Here is a 15,758-nt window from a genome sequence, read left to right as displayed (position 1 = left end):
CATCCTGAAGCGTGCATCGCTCACCGCAGGGCAGCCCGTACCCGCGATGCACCTGAGGACAGAGAACGGGGTGACCTCGATTTACGAGGCTGGAGCCGGGCACGTGGTGGCCGTGCTCTCACAGATGCATCCAACTTCTGCGGAGCTGTTCGACGGTGAGGCGGCGGAGGCGAACATCAGGGAGGAGCTGCGGGAGCTCAGTACGTCTCTTGCGACGATGGCTTAAGTAGTAGGTAGCATTCATAGAACGCTCTAGTAGCTAGCTAAGAAGAGTTATTCGCTGACCGAGGCACAAACAGCGGGGCCGTTGGGTTTAGTTTTGCCTCTGCTGGTGGATTCTTCGCCTTTGCGGCCTCCTCCTCCTCCTGCCGCTTCTTGTTCGCATACAACTTGCGACCTTCCTTAGCATCGTCGAGCATCTTTTTGAACTGCTCTTCTGCTCCGCTCTGATCTAGCACCGCGAGCGCGGAGATCCTCATGCGCTTGCAGACAATCTGTCCGAGCCGACCTCGGGTGAGCGCGAAGATGAGCGGAGTGCCGTTCGCCTTTGCCTCCTCGATGATTTGGCCGACGACGTCATCCAAGCCCCCTTCTTGCTCGGTCTCCTCGATGTTGGGTGCGACGACAACGGCCTTGGCCCTCTGCAACGTCACGGACTTGTGAACCTCCCTCAGGCCAAAAACCAGGCGGCGACGCATCTTTGCCTTGATTGGGTCCTTGAAGTAGAGGCGGTCCTGGAACCTCTTGAGCTCACCGATGCACTCCACGACCGACTTGTTAACCTCCGGGGTAACCACCTGTTCGGCGTACCTGATCTTCACGTCAGTTCCCATGAACGTATTCATGTTCTTCTTGGACGTGTCGTTCGTGCTGCCCTCAACACCCGGGGGGAAAGACTTGAGTTTCTTCTGCGCTCTCTTGCCCGTGCCCGGCGGATTTGGTGGTTGTATGACCTCTCCAGCCGCTTCCCTCTCCTTCCTGAGCAACGCCTTCTTGTGGTAGGCGCCCTCGATATGCATCTGCCACGCACCGTCTCCGGACACACTCTTGCCGCACACGTCGCACACCACCGTGGCCTGCTTTGGCCTGTCCTTCTTATCGGCGCTATTCTTCGTTTTCTGCACCTCGGGCTGCTTGAACCAGTTGACTGGGTTCAGGGCTGCCCACACGCCCCCGGGCTTCGGAGCCTCGGGCTCGGGCTTTGACACGGGTGTGAGCTCGGGTGCAGGCTTTGGCTCGGGTTTTGCCTCAGGCTCCGGCTCGGGTTTTGCCTCAGGCTCAAGCTTAGGCTCAGGGACTGCCTCGGCCTCGGCCTCGTCTTCCTCATCCTCATCCTCGTCATCGTCCTCGTCCTCGAGGTACACGAGATCAACACCAACCACGCCCTCGTCTCCCTCCGGCACCAGCAGATTGACGTAAACCCTACCAACCTCGACGGTCACCTCCAACTCCATGACAGCCTCCTCCTTGTCGTCCTCCGCCTCCTTCTCCCCGGTTTCCTTTTCGTTCATCTCCCTCTCGTTCTTTGCCTTCTCCTCCCTCTCCAGCCGCGCCGCACGGTCGCTGAGGATGATCTTCTTCAGCTTGGTCATCGGCTTCTTCTTTTTACCGTCTATCCTCTCCTTACCGCGTCGATGAACGAGACCGCTGCTCGAAGCCTGATTCGGGTTCATCACCATCTGACCTCCATGCCTCATCCTCCCCGTCGCGCCAATCGCCGCGGCACGTTTTTCTTTCTTCTTCGGGGTCTCTCGAATGTACGCGGCGAGGGACGTCGCCAGGTTTGCGATGGGCGCATCCCCCGGCCTTGACCTCGGCTGGTCCAGGATCTCACCGAATTGGATGGCCATCCGGTCGGGCTTGGTCTTCTCCGACCCGTCGCCCGGGATGTGCACGCCCGCGGCGACCAGCTTGGCCTCCAGCGCCTTGGCCTCCATCGAGTTCAAACCGAAGTGGGACGCGGCCAGGTGCTGCTCCAGCGGTTTGTGCGAGCCAAACGTCTTACCGCACACCAGACACCGCACCTTACCGAATTGATCCACCTTTGACTTGCGGGCCTCGGCTGAAAGTCGCTCGGGGGTCACCTCTGGCAGCTTGGGAGGCGCAGGGCGCTGGGTTAGTCCAAGACTCGGGATGTCCGGCGACTGCACGTCCCACGCGGTGGTCGATCCACCCTCCGTGGGTCGGTCTCGCAGGATATCCGCCCATCCACCGCCGCCACCCGGTCTGCTCGCCGGTGCAGCCCCGCCCTTGGGGAGGCGAATTATTCCTGGGGTCCTGCTCGCAGCCGGATGCGGTTGCTTTGCCACCGTTCTGGTGGACTGCTCCTTGAGGATCTGCGACATACTCGCTGCGGGCGGAGGCTTTGCGGATGCAGAACCTCCCCATGCGGGCACGGCGGGAGCCTCGGCGGGCACCAGCACCACCGGCGGCTTCTTCTCGGCTGCCTTCCCCTCCTTCTTCTCCCTCTCCTTCCTCTGCTTTTTTTCCCTCTTTGACGCATCCATCTCGGTCTGCTCGGTACCATGCTTTGCGGACTCGGCTTTCTTCCAAGGGTTGGGAGGCTCCGCGAGACTGTCCAGCTTGATGATTTCTGCGGGTAGCTTGCTCTTCCTCCAAGCCATCGCCGCGGCCGCCGCCTCGGCGGACACCCCACGGATGAACTTCCCGCAACGAAATTCGTCGCCGTCCGGTGCCTTGTGCGCGGAGTTGCACACCCCACGCGCGATCTCGGGGTGCTCGGTGAGATACTCGAGCAATATCGATGCGGCAGTTGGGGAGTATTCGAAACGATCCTCATCGCCATCGACCCGCCGCGTCATCATCGGCGCTCCTTCAAGGTTTAGCCCCACCGCCGTCTCTGAGGGCATCGCGAGAACCCCAGCCCTCGCCGCGACGTCGACGAGTAGCCCGCAGGCGACCACAGGATGGTCAGGTTCCACGCCGTCCAGTCTCGGTAGCCGCGCAGCGATCTGCTGGCCGGTGGCCCATGCTTCGCCGTCGTTATCGTCGTTCGGCACCCCCATCGCGCCGCCGCTGTGTGACGTGCCGGTTGGGCGCTCCGAGACTTTTCACCGCCGACGGCCGACCAGACAGGACGCGGCGCGGATGAGCGCAAGAGAAGAGTCAAGAAAATGCTTCCGACGCTGTTGCGTTGCGGCAGGCCTTGCCATCTAATGCTCGAGCGATTACGTTGTTGTCTATCGCGTCTTTCTCTCAAGTGTGTTCTATAGCAACACGCCACCACTTCCATCTCGGGCTCGTACCCCTCTCGCCTGCGCCACTCACTTGGGCTTGTTGAGGTACGCCGCGATCTCCGGCTTGGCCTCCATCCTCGCCCGAAACGCGGTGATGTTCGGGTACTTGGTCGTGATGTCGGCGGGAATATGGTCGATGACGCCGCTTCCCAACCACCTGCACGTAGTGAGGAACTGTGCATCGGCGATTGTCGCCGAGGAGCCGCACAGATACTCGCTATTCTCCAGCATCTTCTCGAAGTGCGACAGGAACCGCGGGATCTCGTTCGCCGCGAGCTTCTCGCGCATCTCCTTGACCTTCCTGGCCTTCTCCTTGGGCTTGATCGTCTGGTCGTAAGACAGCATGATGCTGGGGCGCATCTCGCGCCTAAGGTCGTCGTCGAGACCGATCGCCTCGTCAACTTTGAACGCCTGGACTGGATCCTTGGGCATCAAACCGGTGATTGCTCCCGCGAACCGAAGCATGGCTCCCGATTGCGCGTAGGGCTTCTCCTCGCCGTTGAGGTACATGAGCGGCAGCTGGCCGAACTTGGTGGTCTCCTTCATCTTACCCCAGTCCCCAAAGCTGACTCGGGTATCCTTAAAGGGGACCCCGCCCATCAGCAGCGTGAACCGCACCTTCTCGGCCGCCCCAGCGATGTCGAAGTACTTGAGCTCGATGTCCTTCGGGCGGGAGAATCCGAGGGACGGCATCATGGAGGGGTACGCGTCAGCGGCGACAGCGGTCGCCGCGGCTCCGGCGAGCGCGCCCAGGGCAAAGTTCACGGCGGACATCGAGTGTTCGATCGATATCGCGAGCTCAGCGCTGACACACTGTGCCGGCGAGGTTCGGGACGGCCGACTGAAGCGACGCGACGCGTTACTGTGGAAAAGTGCACGTGATCATTCGACGCTTCGTTTTGGAGTTTGTGGTCGACCGACCGATTCTGGTCTCACACACTCGGGTGTCGTGACTGAATTTCGTCGGCTCGAAATGACGGCACGGATCTGGGCCTCTCATCCACTCGGCATCCATCTCGGCACCGAGCGGGGAGGCCAAGCGGTGGGGGCGATAAAACGCTGGTGACTTGGCAGGCGGAACGGCGTACTCCGTGGACGCGCTGGCGAGTGGTGGCGAGGAGAAACGAGTTAGAAACGTGTCATTAAGACGAGCGCACCGCGACCTTGACCTGGGTCGCCAGTAAACAAGGAGCACCGGCACCCTCAAGCGCCGGTCGTCGACGCCCGATCGGCGGTCGTCTCTCCCGAGAGTGAGCGCCCAAACCCCTGCGCGCGACCGATCCCTCGGACTTCCGACCCTTGCTCGCGACTGCCCGACTTCCCGCGATACGACCCGACCTGGCACTCACGCCCCTGTTCCATCCCCTCGTGATCGCAGTGGCCACCGCCGAGATTCAGTTTGAGAATTACGTGCTGTCCAGGGGCGGCACGCGCCTCATCCGGAAGGTCCTCGTCGCGAACAATGGCTGTAAGTCTCCTTGTCAATCCGATCGAGCCCCTCCGCCTCCGCCCCGCGATTCTTTTCCACGGACGTAGACTTTGAGCATCCGAGCCCTTGATCCAAACTCGGCATCGCGCTTATCAAACCCCTCTCTCCTCGCTCCATCCGCAGTGGGGGCGGTGAAGGCAATCCGGTCGCTCAGGCTCTGGGAGTACGAGACGTTCAGGACGCACGAGATTTTGCACATCGTGTGCATGGCGACGGAGGACGACGTCAAGGCCAACGCCGAGTACATCAGGCTCGCGGACGAGTTCATCACCGTCGAAGGAGGCTCCAACCGGAACAACTACGCCAACGTGGATCTGATCGTCAAGGTGGCGCGCAGGTGCCAGGCGGACGCGGTTTGGCCCGGGTGGGGTCACGCCTCGGAGAATCCAAAGCTCCCAGCTGCGCTCGCGTACCACGACATCGCCTTCCTCGGACCGTCCGCGGAATCGATGGATGCCGTCGGTGACAAGATCTGCGCGAATATCCTGGCGCAGTCGTGCGACGTGAACGTGATCCCCTGGTCGGGTTCCGGTCTGACGGTCCCGGACATCTCGATTCCCGAGGATGTGCTGCTCGCGGCGACGCTCGGGGACCTGGCCCAGGCGGAAGAGAGCGCCAAGAAGGTTGGGTTCCCGCTGATGATTAAGGCTTCGGAGGGAGGCGGCGGCAAGGGGATCCGTATGGTGTCGAACATGGAGGAGCTCCGCACGGGATTCGTTCAGGTTCAGGCGGAGGTGCCCGGCTCTCCCGTGTTCATCCAGCAGCTGTCGACCAACTCCAGGCATCTGGAGGTTCAGGTCGTAGCTGACAAGCACGGCAACGCAATCTCCCTGTACGGACGCGACTGCTCGGTGCAGCGCAGACACCAAAAAATCATAGAGGAAGGTCCCGTGACTGTTGCGCCGAGGGAGCTGTGCGAGGAGCTTGAGCGCGGCGCTGTCAGGCTCGCAAAGAAGGTTCGGTACAGCGGAGTGGGAACCGTGGAGTACCTCTACAACATCACCACGGGCGAGTACTCTTTCCTGGAGGTGAACCCGCGTCTGCAGGTGGAACATCCGGTGACAGAGACAATTACGGGAGTTAACCTTCCCGCGGTGCAGCTCCAGATTGCCATGGGCATCCCCCTGAACAAGATGCCTCACATTAGAAGGTTCTACGGTCAGGCTGATCCCAACGGTGTCACCCCGATTGACTTTGACACCGCGCCCCAGAACCCACCCATGGGACACTGCATGGCGGCGAGAGTGACCGCGGAGGATCCAGAGAGCGGCTTCAAGCCCACGTCAGGTGCGATTCACTCGCTCCACTTCCGATCCTTGCCCGGTGTCACCGGCAACTTCTCCGTCGGCCTCACCGGGGGCGTGCACCAGTTTGCGGATAGCCAGTTTGGGCACATCTTCGCGCATAAGCCAACCAGAGACGAGGCCGGCACTTTGCTGGTCCATGCGCTCTCAGAACTCAGCATCCGGGGCGAGATCCACACGAACGTCAAGTACCTTTGTTCGCTCATCGAGAAGGATCAGTTCCGAGCCGACCTACACTCCACCGCGTGGCTGGACGGGTTGATTGCGGAGCAGGACAGAGCCCAGGCGCTGGACGACCACCTCGTGGTTGTGTGCGGCGCGGTCATGCGCGCTGCATCCAGACACCAGGAGCTGGAGAGCAGGGTGGTTGATGCGCTGACCCGAGGGGTGCCCCCAGAGGCGTGGATGACCAACCTGTCCGAGCACTCCTTCGAGCTCATCTACAAGGACATCAAATACTCTCTGCGAGTCACCATGGGCAGCCACACCTTGTTTTACATCCACGTCAACGGCGAGGCGGTGTGCGAAGCGGAGGTGCTGGTACTGCAAGACGGCGGTTTGAAGGTGCTTCTCGGAGGCAGGGCGCACAGCGTGTACACCGAGCCCTCAAAGGTTGGTCTCAAGGTGCACGTCGACGGGCACCCTTGCTTCTTCCCGGATGACTTTGACCCGACAAAGATGAGCGCGCCAGGGACTGGTAAACTCATCAGGTACCTCGTCCCCGACGGGGGAAGGGCCGTGGAGGGCGTGGCGTACTGCGAGGTGGAGGTGATGAAGACCGTCATGCCTCTCCTCGCCACCAGCACCGGATTGGTGACGCATTTGCTGCAGCCAGGTGCAGCACTCGAGACAGGTGACGCGCTCTGCGCGGTTGAGGTTGAGGATCCCTCCTCGGTGAAGGTGAGCCAGCCGTTCAGCGGCGAGTTCACCAAGATCGAGTCGCGCAAACTCACCGGTGCCCTCAAAGACGACGGCGCCCTAGTCAAGTTCAACGTAAACACGGCGGGAATCCACCAGCTGCTCGCTGGATACGACTTCAACAAGACGGCTGATCCGGTGACGCCGCTGCTGGAGGTTCTCGGCACCCTGGAGCTGGCGCTCGACGACTTCTCCGAGACTAAGCAGGCTGTCAGTTCCAGGGCGTCCAAGGCGGCACTTGCAGAGCTTGCGTCTATCGAGGAGTTCATGCAAAGCGCCATGGTCACCGACGACGGCACCGATGTCGTCTCAGTCGCGGTGAAGCGGGTCCGCGATCTCATCGATGAGCACGGACCGGATTTTGCGCCGCTGCGGTCCTTCGTCGATCAGTTCGAGGGCGGCCTGCACATGAACCGCGTGAGAGTGCTGACCAGGCATCTCGAAACTTTTCTGGATGCCGAGGAGCCGTTCGCGTGCAGCGCCAGCTTCGAGGATGCCATCATGGTTCTCAGGTCCAGGTACCGGGGTGACGCGTCCGCGGTTGTCCAATATGCTCACGCGCACTCACGACTGGCTCAAAGGTCTGCGCTGATCCTTAAGATCCTCGATGAGGTGAGCTCGAACGACATGATTGACGCACAACCAATGCTCGAGGCCGTGCGCAGACTCATGAAGCTCGAGTCCGCGTCCCAGTCTGGGTACAAGGAGGTGAGCTACAGGGCGAGGCAGATCATCGTCGTGAAGCAGGACGCCAGCCGAAAGTCCAGGCGCGAAAGAATGAAGGCCATGTCCGGTAGCAACCTCGCCATGGCGTCCGGCGGGAACCTCGAGAAGTTGGCGCATAGCCGTCAGGAGAGCCTCTCGGACTTTGGTCTGGCGTCTGCCGGGTCCCTTTACGGCGGAAGCATGGACGACCTTACCTCCCTCAACGGCAGCGAAACCGAGTCGTCGCTCGGTCCCGGGACACCCGGCGTGCCCGGTGACAGGACCAAGCGCAGGTCTGTCGGTACTCTCTTCCTTGACAACACCAACACTCTCGCGCGGTTCAACTCGTACGCCAACCTTGCTGAGGAGATTGGCATGATCCGCGGTCACGAAGAGGCGGAGCAGGAGGATGACGGTCCATCGTGGCAGACGCTCTTCGAAGCGCCGTCCGAGACGGAAAAGTTTGCCGCCATCGAGGCTCTCTTCGCCGCCGCAGGTATCGACCTTCCCGCGACCCAAGGGGCGGGACCGCACGTCTTCGACGCCGATCCCGCGGTCACGTTCGTCAGGCTGGACGGGGGCCGTAACCTGGTGCTTTTCGCGCCGTCCCTCGGCCACGCGGTTTCCGCGCTGCCCGAGGCCAACGCTGAGAAGCCGGAGGAGCTTGCGTTTGTCATCAACTATCCGAGGCTGCACGGCAGAGAGGACCGAGACATTCGCGACGCGGCGCAGGCGTTCGTCAGCGGACAACACCTCGCAGGGGCGATCTCGCTCGCCACTTCGCGCGTCGCGGTCACCCTCCTCGCCATCGGCGAGCGCCCGCAGCACTTCACCTTTGCGCGCAACTTTGCCAACGGGTCGCTCGTGCCGGCTTCGGCGGCACCGGCACACCTGCCTCCTCCCTCACCCACCTCCTCGCCGCTCGCGCCTGAGGGCGAGTTCAAGGAGGTGAGCGTGGCGAGGGGCTTCTGGCCGCACATGGCGGCGCAGATGGAGGTGGAGCGCCTGGCCAACTTCCAGGTGGAGTGCGTCGGTATGATCTCCAGCAGGACCCACGGCAAGCGCACCCGCAACTGGGTCAACGCCAGCGAGTACTCCATCGGCGTCTTCCTCGCGGAAGAGGTTGTGCCGCAGAGCAGACGGGGCGCCAAGTTGCCGCAGCGCGATCGACGCGTGTTCCTTCGCGCGGCGGTTTACCACAAGGAGCTTCTTCTCGCCGGCGTTGAGGCTCCCAACGGCGGCCATAAGCGAACACCCTCCGGTTCGGTGTCCATCGACCTCGATTCCCTCGCGGATCACAAGTGGACCTCTGTGCACGACGACTCCGTGCTCGCGGATGTGCTCGGGTCCCTGGAGCTCGCAGTTGGCCAGCACGGCACCGCGTGGAACCACGTCTACATCAACATGGTCGGCACCACCGTGGAGGACTTGCCGAGGATCGAGGCGGCCATCGCGAGCTTCATCCACCTCACCTTTGAGGACCTCAGGCGCCTCAAGGTTTCCTGCGTCGAGGTTCGCGTCGGTGGCGGCGAGGTCGTGGCGCTAAACACCTCAGGTCTCAAGTTCAAGATGACCTCAACCGTGCATGACACCTTGGTTCCTGCGCCCAGGCCCCCGCTGTACCCTCTCCTGGACACCATCCAGCGCAAGAGGATGATCTGCCAGAACCTCAACAGCACCTACGCGTACGACTTCCCTGAGATTTTCGCAAACGTTCTGGCTGAGAAGGGCGGGAACGGCGAGGATGCGCCCCAGCCTGGGATCAAGCGCCTGGTGGAGCTCGTGCTGGAGCTTCCCGCGGGTTCTTCCCACCAGCTTGTCGTGCCTGGTCACGGCAAGAGCGGCAACCTGGTGGAGGTTGAGCGCGCGCCGGGTATGAACGACGTCGGCATGGTATGCTGGAGGGCGACGCTGGTGACGGAGGAGTACCAGAACGGTCGCGATATCATCCTCGTGGCGAATGACATCACTCACATGTCGGGTTCGTTCTCCCCGAGGGAAGATGCGGTGTATAGGGCGGCGTTTGACCTCGCCGTCGCTGAGGGCCTCCCCTGCGTTTACATCAGCAGCAACAGCGGCGCCAGGATCGGCCTGGATGAGGCGGTCAAGGCTGCGTTTAAGGTAGCATGGGTGGATGCCTCGAAACCCAGCCGCGGGTTTGAGTACCTCTACCTCACGGAGGATGACTACGAGATGCTCGGCACGAACGGGCGGGTGCTTGCAGACAGGGTCGTGGATAGCGAGACGGGTCAGGTTCGCTTCGCGCTCACAGACGTGTGCGGCGGGCAGGGTGTCGAGTGCCTGCAGGGTAGCGGTGAGATTGCCGCTGCGACGAGCAGAGCCTACAAGAGCACGGTCACCCTCGCGTACGTCACGGGCAGGTCGGTCGGTATCGGCGCGTACTGCTCGCGGCTGTGCCAACGCGTCATCCAACACAACGACGCGCCGCTCATCCTCACCGGCGCCTCTGCGCTCAACAAGGTCCTCGGCCGCGAGGTGTACACGTCAAACGCGCAGATTGGCGGCCCGAAGGTGATGGCGAACAACGGCGTTTCTCACATGGTGGTGCCGGACGACGTGCGCGGCGTGAGCAACATCTTGCGATGGCTGTCCTTCGTCCCGGCGAAGAAGGGCGCGCCTCTGCCGTTCACCCTGCCGAAGGGCGACGGGTTCGACACCATCCATCGGCCCGTTGGGTTCACCCCTGCGAATGCGCCACACGATCCGAGGGAGATGCTTCAGCACTTCTTCGACCGTGGATCGTTCATGGAGGTGATGACGGACTGGGGCAGGAGCGTGGTCACGGGTAGGGCACGCCTCGGAGGGCTTCCCATCGGCGCCATCGCGGTTGAGACGCGCACGAGCGAGAAGACTGTCCCCGCGGATCCGGCGTTTGAGGGAGCTCAAATCACGGAGGAGACGCAGGCGGGTCAGGTTTGGTTCCCCGACAGCGCGTTCAAGACGGCTCAGGCCATCGGGGACATGAACCGCGAGGGACTCCCTCTGATTATCTTCGCCAACTGGCGCGGGTTCGCCGGCGGTCTGAGGGATATGTACGGGGAGATTCTCAAGTACGGCGCCTACATCGTCGACGCCCTGAGGGAGTACAAGCAACCTATCTTCGTGTACATCCCCACGAATGGCGAACTCAGAGGCGGCGCGTGGGTGGTTATTGACTCCAGCATCAACCCTGAGCAGATGGAGTTCTACGCGGCGCAGGGCAGCAAGGGTGGCGTCCTCGAACCCGAGGGTGTTGTTGACATCAAGTTCCGCCGTGCGGATCTGGTCAAGGTGATGAAGAGGTCCTTGCCCCAGATGCAGAACGTGGGCGACGACGACGGCGCGGAGAAGAAGCTCGAGAAGGAACTGATGCCGACGTTCAAACAGCTGGCGACGCACTTCGCCGCGCTGCACGATACTCCTGGCGTAATGTTGCACAAGCGCGCCATTAAGGAGATCGTGCCGTGGGACAAGTCAAGGGAGTTCTTTGCATCCCGCCTCCGCATGCGCGTCGCGGAGGAGCGCGTCAAGGAATTGATTCGTGCGCAGTGCCCGGTGATCACTAATGAGCAGATGGCGTCGCACCTCTCGGAGCTGCGCGAAACTCTGGAGGAGATTGCCGCCGCCGAGGACGAAGCGGTGGTCCCCGAGGAGAAGGAGGAGGTTATGAGGTTCATAGAAGGCATCGGCGCGTAGACGTAGACGTAACATTCTTTGTCCGGAAAATTGATCTCAAACTATGATAACATTAGCTAGTCTTGCAAACGTCTGACACGAACGCTCCCGCGGATTGAATTGCCCTTTCCCCCTCAGCTTCCAATGCATCGAACACCTGGAACACGTGCGGAAGGTCTTTAAACTCTTGCGACGTCACTTCTATCCCGCTTTCCGATGCGATTCGCACAAAGTTCCTGCTTTCTGCGGCCAGAACCTCGGCCCCGCCATATTGCACAAGCATCGGGGGGCATCGGGAGGCTCGCTCGCCATCCCAGAGTTCCCTCCTAAGCATATTCCTCGGTGGCAGGTACGAAAAGGCTAGCTCGTTTTCCTCCTCTTCTTCCATCACGCGCTCAAACACCAGGTCGTGCACAACCTTTAAGGAATCTTTCACGCCTCTGAGATAACAACAGCTTGTGTCCCTCGCACTGTTCCAAGCGTCCTCCGTGGCTGGATCGTCTCGGCCTGGGTCGAGCCACGGCGACATCAAGACGACTCCTGCAGGCCCTTTGGCAACCTCGCTGCTCATCAATCGCTGAACCAGGCCAACCGCTAAATGTCCGCCGGCACTATCTCCTCCGACGACAATAGACCCGGGGTCGACACCCCCTCCGCTTGGACTCGTAAGCCACTGATAAGCCTCCACTACATGGGAGAGCATCTCCTCATATCTGCCCTCGTCTGGTGCAAGCGGGTATTCGACAGACAGTACCTTTGCTCCCGCCGCAATACCCAGAGATGACAGCAGCCTGGCGTGCGTGTTCGTGCTGCAAAGGATGAAAGCGCCTCCGTGCATCCACATCACGGTCCTCCGCGGAGCGTCAGGGTGATCCCAACTCTTGCCATCGGGAGTCAGCCAGACTGCGCTTCTCCCGTCGATTTCGATGCTCTGCACCTTCGTTCCGGGCATAGGGGCGATTCCCACAGCCATGAGACCTCGAAGGCCGCGAACGTACTCACCCACGCGCCGAAGTGCTTCCTCCTCTCCCTCGCCCCTCGTGCGAGATCGGTACCTCTCCAGCTCATTCGACGCGCTGACGGCCTCTAGGAAACCAGCGATGAGCTCGTTGGCGAACGCGAAAGGACCCGACCAGCTGCTGGGGTAGGTCGCCGACCCGCCGCCTACCTTCCCGCCCGGTCCTCCGCGAAGGATCGAAGCCTGATGTCGTAACGCTGCCGTGCCGTTGCGGAGCATATAGCCCCCGATGCTGGGGACCGAACTCAGCAGTTTGGGGTCGGTGAAGGCGTCGGCCAATAGCTTAATCTCCCGCGGGCCAATGTCCCCTGTCCATGGGAGTCGCACGCGAACTTCTGCGGGTTTGGCGACCTCTTCATCACGGGAGGATGTTGCGCATGCCACGTGCTTACCGGCCCTGGCCGGGCGCGAGGAAATCGGCAAACATGACAGACGCGTGCACGCCACGGCGTACGCCATCTTCTGAATATTTTGGGCACGACGCACAGAAACAAGGCTGAACGAAATCAGTGTTGCAGAGCGCGCAGCCAGGGGCAACTCCGGACGTTCGTTCGATGGCGTCCTCCGAGCGGCGCGAAACGTCCGCCGCACCGGAGCCAGCATCCGGAAACACGACCCAAGGTGTGCGAACCCGGCGTTCCGCGAGCGCACGGGGCGACGTGCCCGACGCCCCCGACGCAGATCTCGCAGATATCGAGGACGAGCCCGAAGAGCTCTTGTGCCCCATCACGCGAACCATGTTCCGCGACCCGGTTGTGGTGGTCGAATCGGGGCACACGTACGAGAGGAGCGCCGTCTTGGCACACTTTCGGCGCAACGGGGCCAAGGACCCGCTCACGCGTCGCGACCTGAGCAGCACGAAGGTGATGACGAACTGGGTGGTGAGACAGTTCGTGCAGGCTTGGCTGGACAAGCACCTGGCCGTGACGCCCGACGATTGGGACAGTCGCGAGCTCCTGGAGCCGTCGAGGGATGACGGGACGCGAACATTCGACGACGAGGGTGACGTCGGAGTGCTTCGGACATGGCGTGCGATGTGCCCTGAACTGCAGGAGGTGTGGCTGGAGGACGAGCAACCGGAGTATTGGGAAGGGGTGACGATAGAAAACGGCCGGGTGGTGGAGCTCGACTTGGAAGACGTTGGCCTGACCGGAGCGGTGCCGGCTGAGGTTGGGCAGCTCCCGTCGCTGGTGAAGCTGAGCCTCCGCCACAATCAGCTGACGAGCTTGCCGGCGGAGATCGGGCAGCTCCCGTCGCTGACGAGGTTGTGGCTCGCCGGCAATCAGCTGACGAGCTTGCCGGCGGAGATCGGGCAGCTCATGTCGCTGGAGGGGTTGTTCCTCAACGGCAATCAGCTGACGAGCGTGCCGGCGGAGATCTGGCAGCTCACGTCGCTGAGGGCGTTGAACCTCTACGGCAATCAGCTGACGAGCGTGCCGGAGGAGATCGGGCAGCTCACGTCGCTGAGGAGGTTGTTCCTCTCCGGCAATCAGCTGACAAGCGTGCCGGCTGCGATACGCGAGCTCAGAGCGGCGGGCTGCTATGTGGAGCTGGATGACGGCGTGACGGTGGACGAAGGGGATGACGCCAGAGTGCTCCGGGCATGGCGTGCGATGTGCCTTGAACTGCAGGAGAGGTGGCCGGAGGCATCGCCAGCAGAGCATTGGGAAGGGGTGACGATGGAAAACGGCCGGGTGGTGGAGCTCAAGTTGCAAGGGTTCGGCCTGACCGGAGCGGTGCCGGCTGAGATTGGTCTCCTGAGCGCGCTAAGGGGGTTAGGCGTTAGCGGCAATCAGCGGACGAGTGTGCCGGCGGAGATCGGGCAGCTCACGTCGCTGGAGGTGTTGGAACTCCACTACAATCAGCTGACGAGCGTGCCGGCGGAGATCGGGCAGCTCGCGTCGCTGAAGTGGTTGAACCTCCACGGCAATCAGCTGACGAGCTTGCCGGCGGGGATCGGGCAGCTCACGTCGCTGACATATTTGTTCCTCGACGACAACAGGCTGACGAGCTTGCCGGCGGAGATCGGGCAGCTCACGTCGCTGGAGAGGTTGTACCTCCGGCACAATCAGCTGACGAGCTTGCCGGCGGAGATCGGGCAGCTCGCGTCGCTGGAGTGGTTGTACCTCGAAGGCAATCAGCTGACGAGCTTGCCGGCGGGGATCGGGCAGCTCACGTCCCTGACATATTTGTACCTCAACGAAAATCAGCTGACGAGCTTGCCGGCGGAGATCGGGCAGCTCACGTCACTGAAGGCGTTGGGCCTCAACTACAATCAGCTGACGAGCGTGCCGGCGGAGATCGGGCAGCTCGCGGCGCTGAGGGAGTTGGGCCTCTTCGAAAATCAGCTGACGAGCGTGCCGGCTGAGATCGGGCAGCTCACGTTGCTGGAAGGGTTGGAACTCCGCCACAATCGGCTGACGAGCGAGCCTGCTGCGATACGCGAGCTCAGAGCGGGCTGTCGTGTGGGCATGGATCGTGGCGTGACGGTGGACGAGTGATCGCAGCACTTTTCAGCGTAGGCGGGTCGTGCGATAGTAGATTGTAAGTAACACGATGTGAACAATGCCTCATCGGGCGTCTCTCCTCGCTCGCGGCGACGTAACAACTGAGGGTGACCTCAGGGTCAAGGGTTTGCTGAGGGTATATTGTAGGGTAGAGGGTTCAGGGTTCATAAACCCTCTCACGGCGCTGACGGAGTTGTCCCTCCAACGCAACAAGCTGAAGAGCGTGCCCGCGGAGATCGGGCAGCTCGCGACGCTGAAGGAGTTGTGGCTCAACGACAATCTGCTGACGAGTGTGCCGGCCGAGATCGGGCAGCTCAGGGCGCTGACGTCGTTGAACCTCGACGGCAATCGGCTGACGAGTGTGCCGGCTGCGATACGCGAGCTCAGAGCGGCGGGCTTCTATGTGCAGCTGGATGACGGCCTGACAGTGGACGAGTGATCGCAGCACTTCTCAGCGTAGGCCTGTCGCGCGATAGAGGTTGTAACTAACACGATGTGAACAAAGCCTCATCGGTCGTCTCTCCTCGCTCGCGGCGACTGATTTGCATGAGGGTTGACCTTAGGGTCAAGGGTTTGCTGAGGGTATACTCGAGGGTTCAGGGTTCATAAACCCCAATGATTTAGGGTTTAGGGTTTAGGGTTTAGGGTTTAGGGTTTAGGGTTTAGGGTTTAGGGTTTAGGGTTTAGGGTTTAGGGTTTAGGGTTTAGGGTTTAGGGTTTAGGGTTTAGGGTTTAGGGTTTAGGGTTTAGGGTTTAGGGTTTAGGGTTTAGGGTTTAGGGTTTAGGGTTTAGGGTTTAGGGTTTAGGGTTTAGGGTTTAGGGTTTAGGGTTTAGGGTTTAGGGTTTAGGGTTTAGGGTTTAGGGTTTAGGGTTTAGGGTTTAGGG

The 15,758-nt window shown here is 61.5% G+C and overlaps 6 protein-coding genes across 6 annotated transcripts; 2 read left to right on the top strand and 4 right to left on the bottom strand.

The window, feature by feature from the left end:
• Positions 1-224: 224 nt before the first annotated feature.
• On the bottom strand, positions 225-1,023 carry SBP2 (secis-binding protein 2). Its single transcript, XM_002503374.1, has one exon. The coding sequence runs from the start codon at positions 1,017-1,019 to the stop codon at positions 264-266; it is 756 nt and encodes a 251-aa protein (XP_002503420.1). The 5' UTR covers positions 1,020-1,023; the 3' UTR covers positions 225-263.
• An 81-nt stretch (positions 1,024-1,104) lies between these two features.
• On the bottom strand, positions 1,105-3,026 carry MICPUN_101260 (predicted protein; the record flags this gene model as incomplete). The annotated part of the gene is made up of 2 exons (XM_002503373.1): positions 1,105-1,130; positions 1,427-3,026. 2 exons carry the CDS (start codon positions 3,024-3,026, stop codon positions 1,105-1,107), a joined length of 1,626 nt encoding a protein of 541 aa, XP_002503419.1.
• A 258-nt stretch (positions 3,027-3,284) lies between these two features.
• MICPUN_59720 (predicted protein) lies at positions 3,285-4,031 on the bottom strand (the record flags this gene model as incomplete). Its single annotated transcript, XM_002503372.1, has 1 exon — positions 3,285-4,031. The coding sequence occupies one exon, from the start codon at positions 4,029-4,031 to the stop codon at positions 3,285-3,287; it is 747 nt and encodes a 248-aa protein (XP_002503418.1).
• Positions 4,032-4,378: 347 nt separating this feature from the next.
• On the top strand, positions 4,379-11,412 carry MICPUN_104872 (acetyl-coa carboxylase). The gene is made up of 2 exons (XM_002503730.1): positions 4,379-4,789; positions 4,870-11,412. Exons 1-2 carry the CDS (start codon positions 4,720-4,722, stop codon positions 11,367-11,369), a joined length of 6,570 nt encoding a protein of 2,189 aa, XP_002503776.1. The 5' UTR covers positions 4,379-4,719; the 3' UTR covers positions 11,370-11,412.
• A 9-nt stretch (positions 11,413-11,421) lies between these two features.
• On the bottom strand, positions 11,422-12,825 carry MICPUN_59718 (predicted protein; the record flags this gene model as incomplete). Its single annotated transcript, XM_002503371.1, has 1 exon — positions 11,422-12,825. One exon carries the CDS (start codon positions 12,823-12,825, stop codon positions 11,422-11,424), a length of 1,404 nt encoding a protein of 467 aa, XP_002503417.1.
• Positions 12,826-13,400: 575 nt separating this feature from the next.
• Positions 13,401-14,867, top strand: MICPUN_83283 (predicted protein; the record flags this gene model as incomplete). The annotated part of the gene is made up of 2 exons (XM_002503729.1): positions 13,401-13,868; positions 14,115-14,867. The coding sequence occupies 2 exons, from the start codon at positions 13,401-13,403 to the stop codon at positions 14,865-14,867; spliced, it is 1,221 nt and encodes a 406-aa protein (XP_002503775.1).
• Between the last annotated feature and the right edge of the window lie 891 nt (positions 14,868-15,758).

This window comes from Micromonas commoda, chromosome 7 (genome assembly GCF_000090985.2).
Source record: "Micromonas commoda chromosome 7, complete sequence".
Lineage (NCBI taxonomy): Eukaryota > Viridiplantae > Chlorophyta > Mamiellophyceae > Mamiellales > Mamiellaceae > Micromonas > Micromonas commoda.
The sequence above is the reverse complement of the archived record's forward strand: the minus strand, read 5'-3'. Positions and strand labels throughout refer to the sequence as shown.

What these genes read in the sequence shown, in the direction of transcription:
- SBP2 (XM_002503374.1), bottom strand. Translation starts at nt 1,019, where the DNA reads ATGCATATCGAGGGCGCCTACCACAAGAAGGCGTTGCTCAGGAAGGAG.
- MICPUN_104872 (XM_002503730.1), top strand. Translation starts at nt 4,720, where the DNA reads ATGGCTGTAAGTCTCCTTGTCAATCCGATCGAGCCCCTCCGCCTCCGC. An exon ending in CGCGATTCTTTTCCACGGAC is followed by an intron (nt 4,790 to 4,869) that starts GTAGACTTTGAG and finishes CTCCATCCGCAG; the next exon opens with TGGGGGCGGTGAAGGCAATC.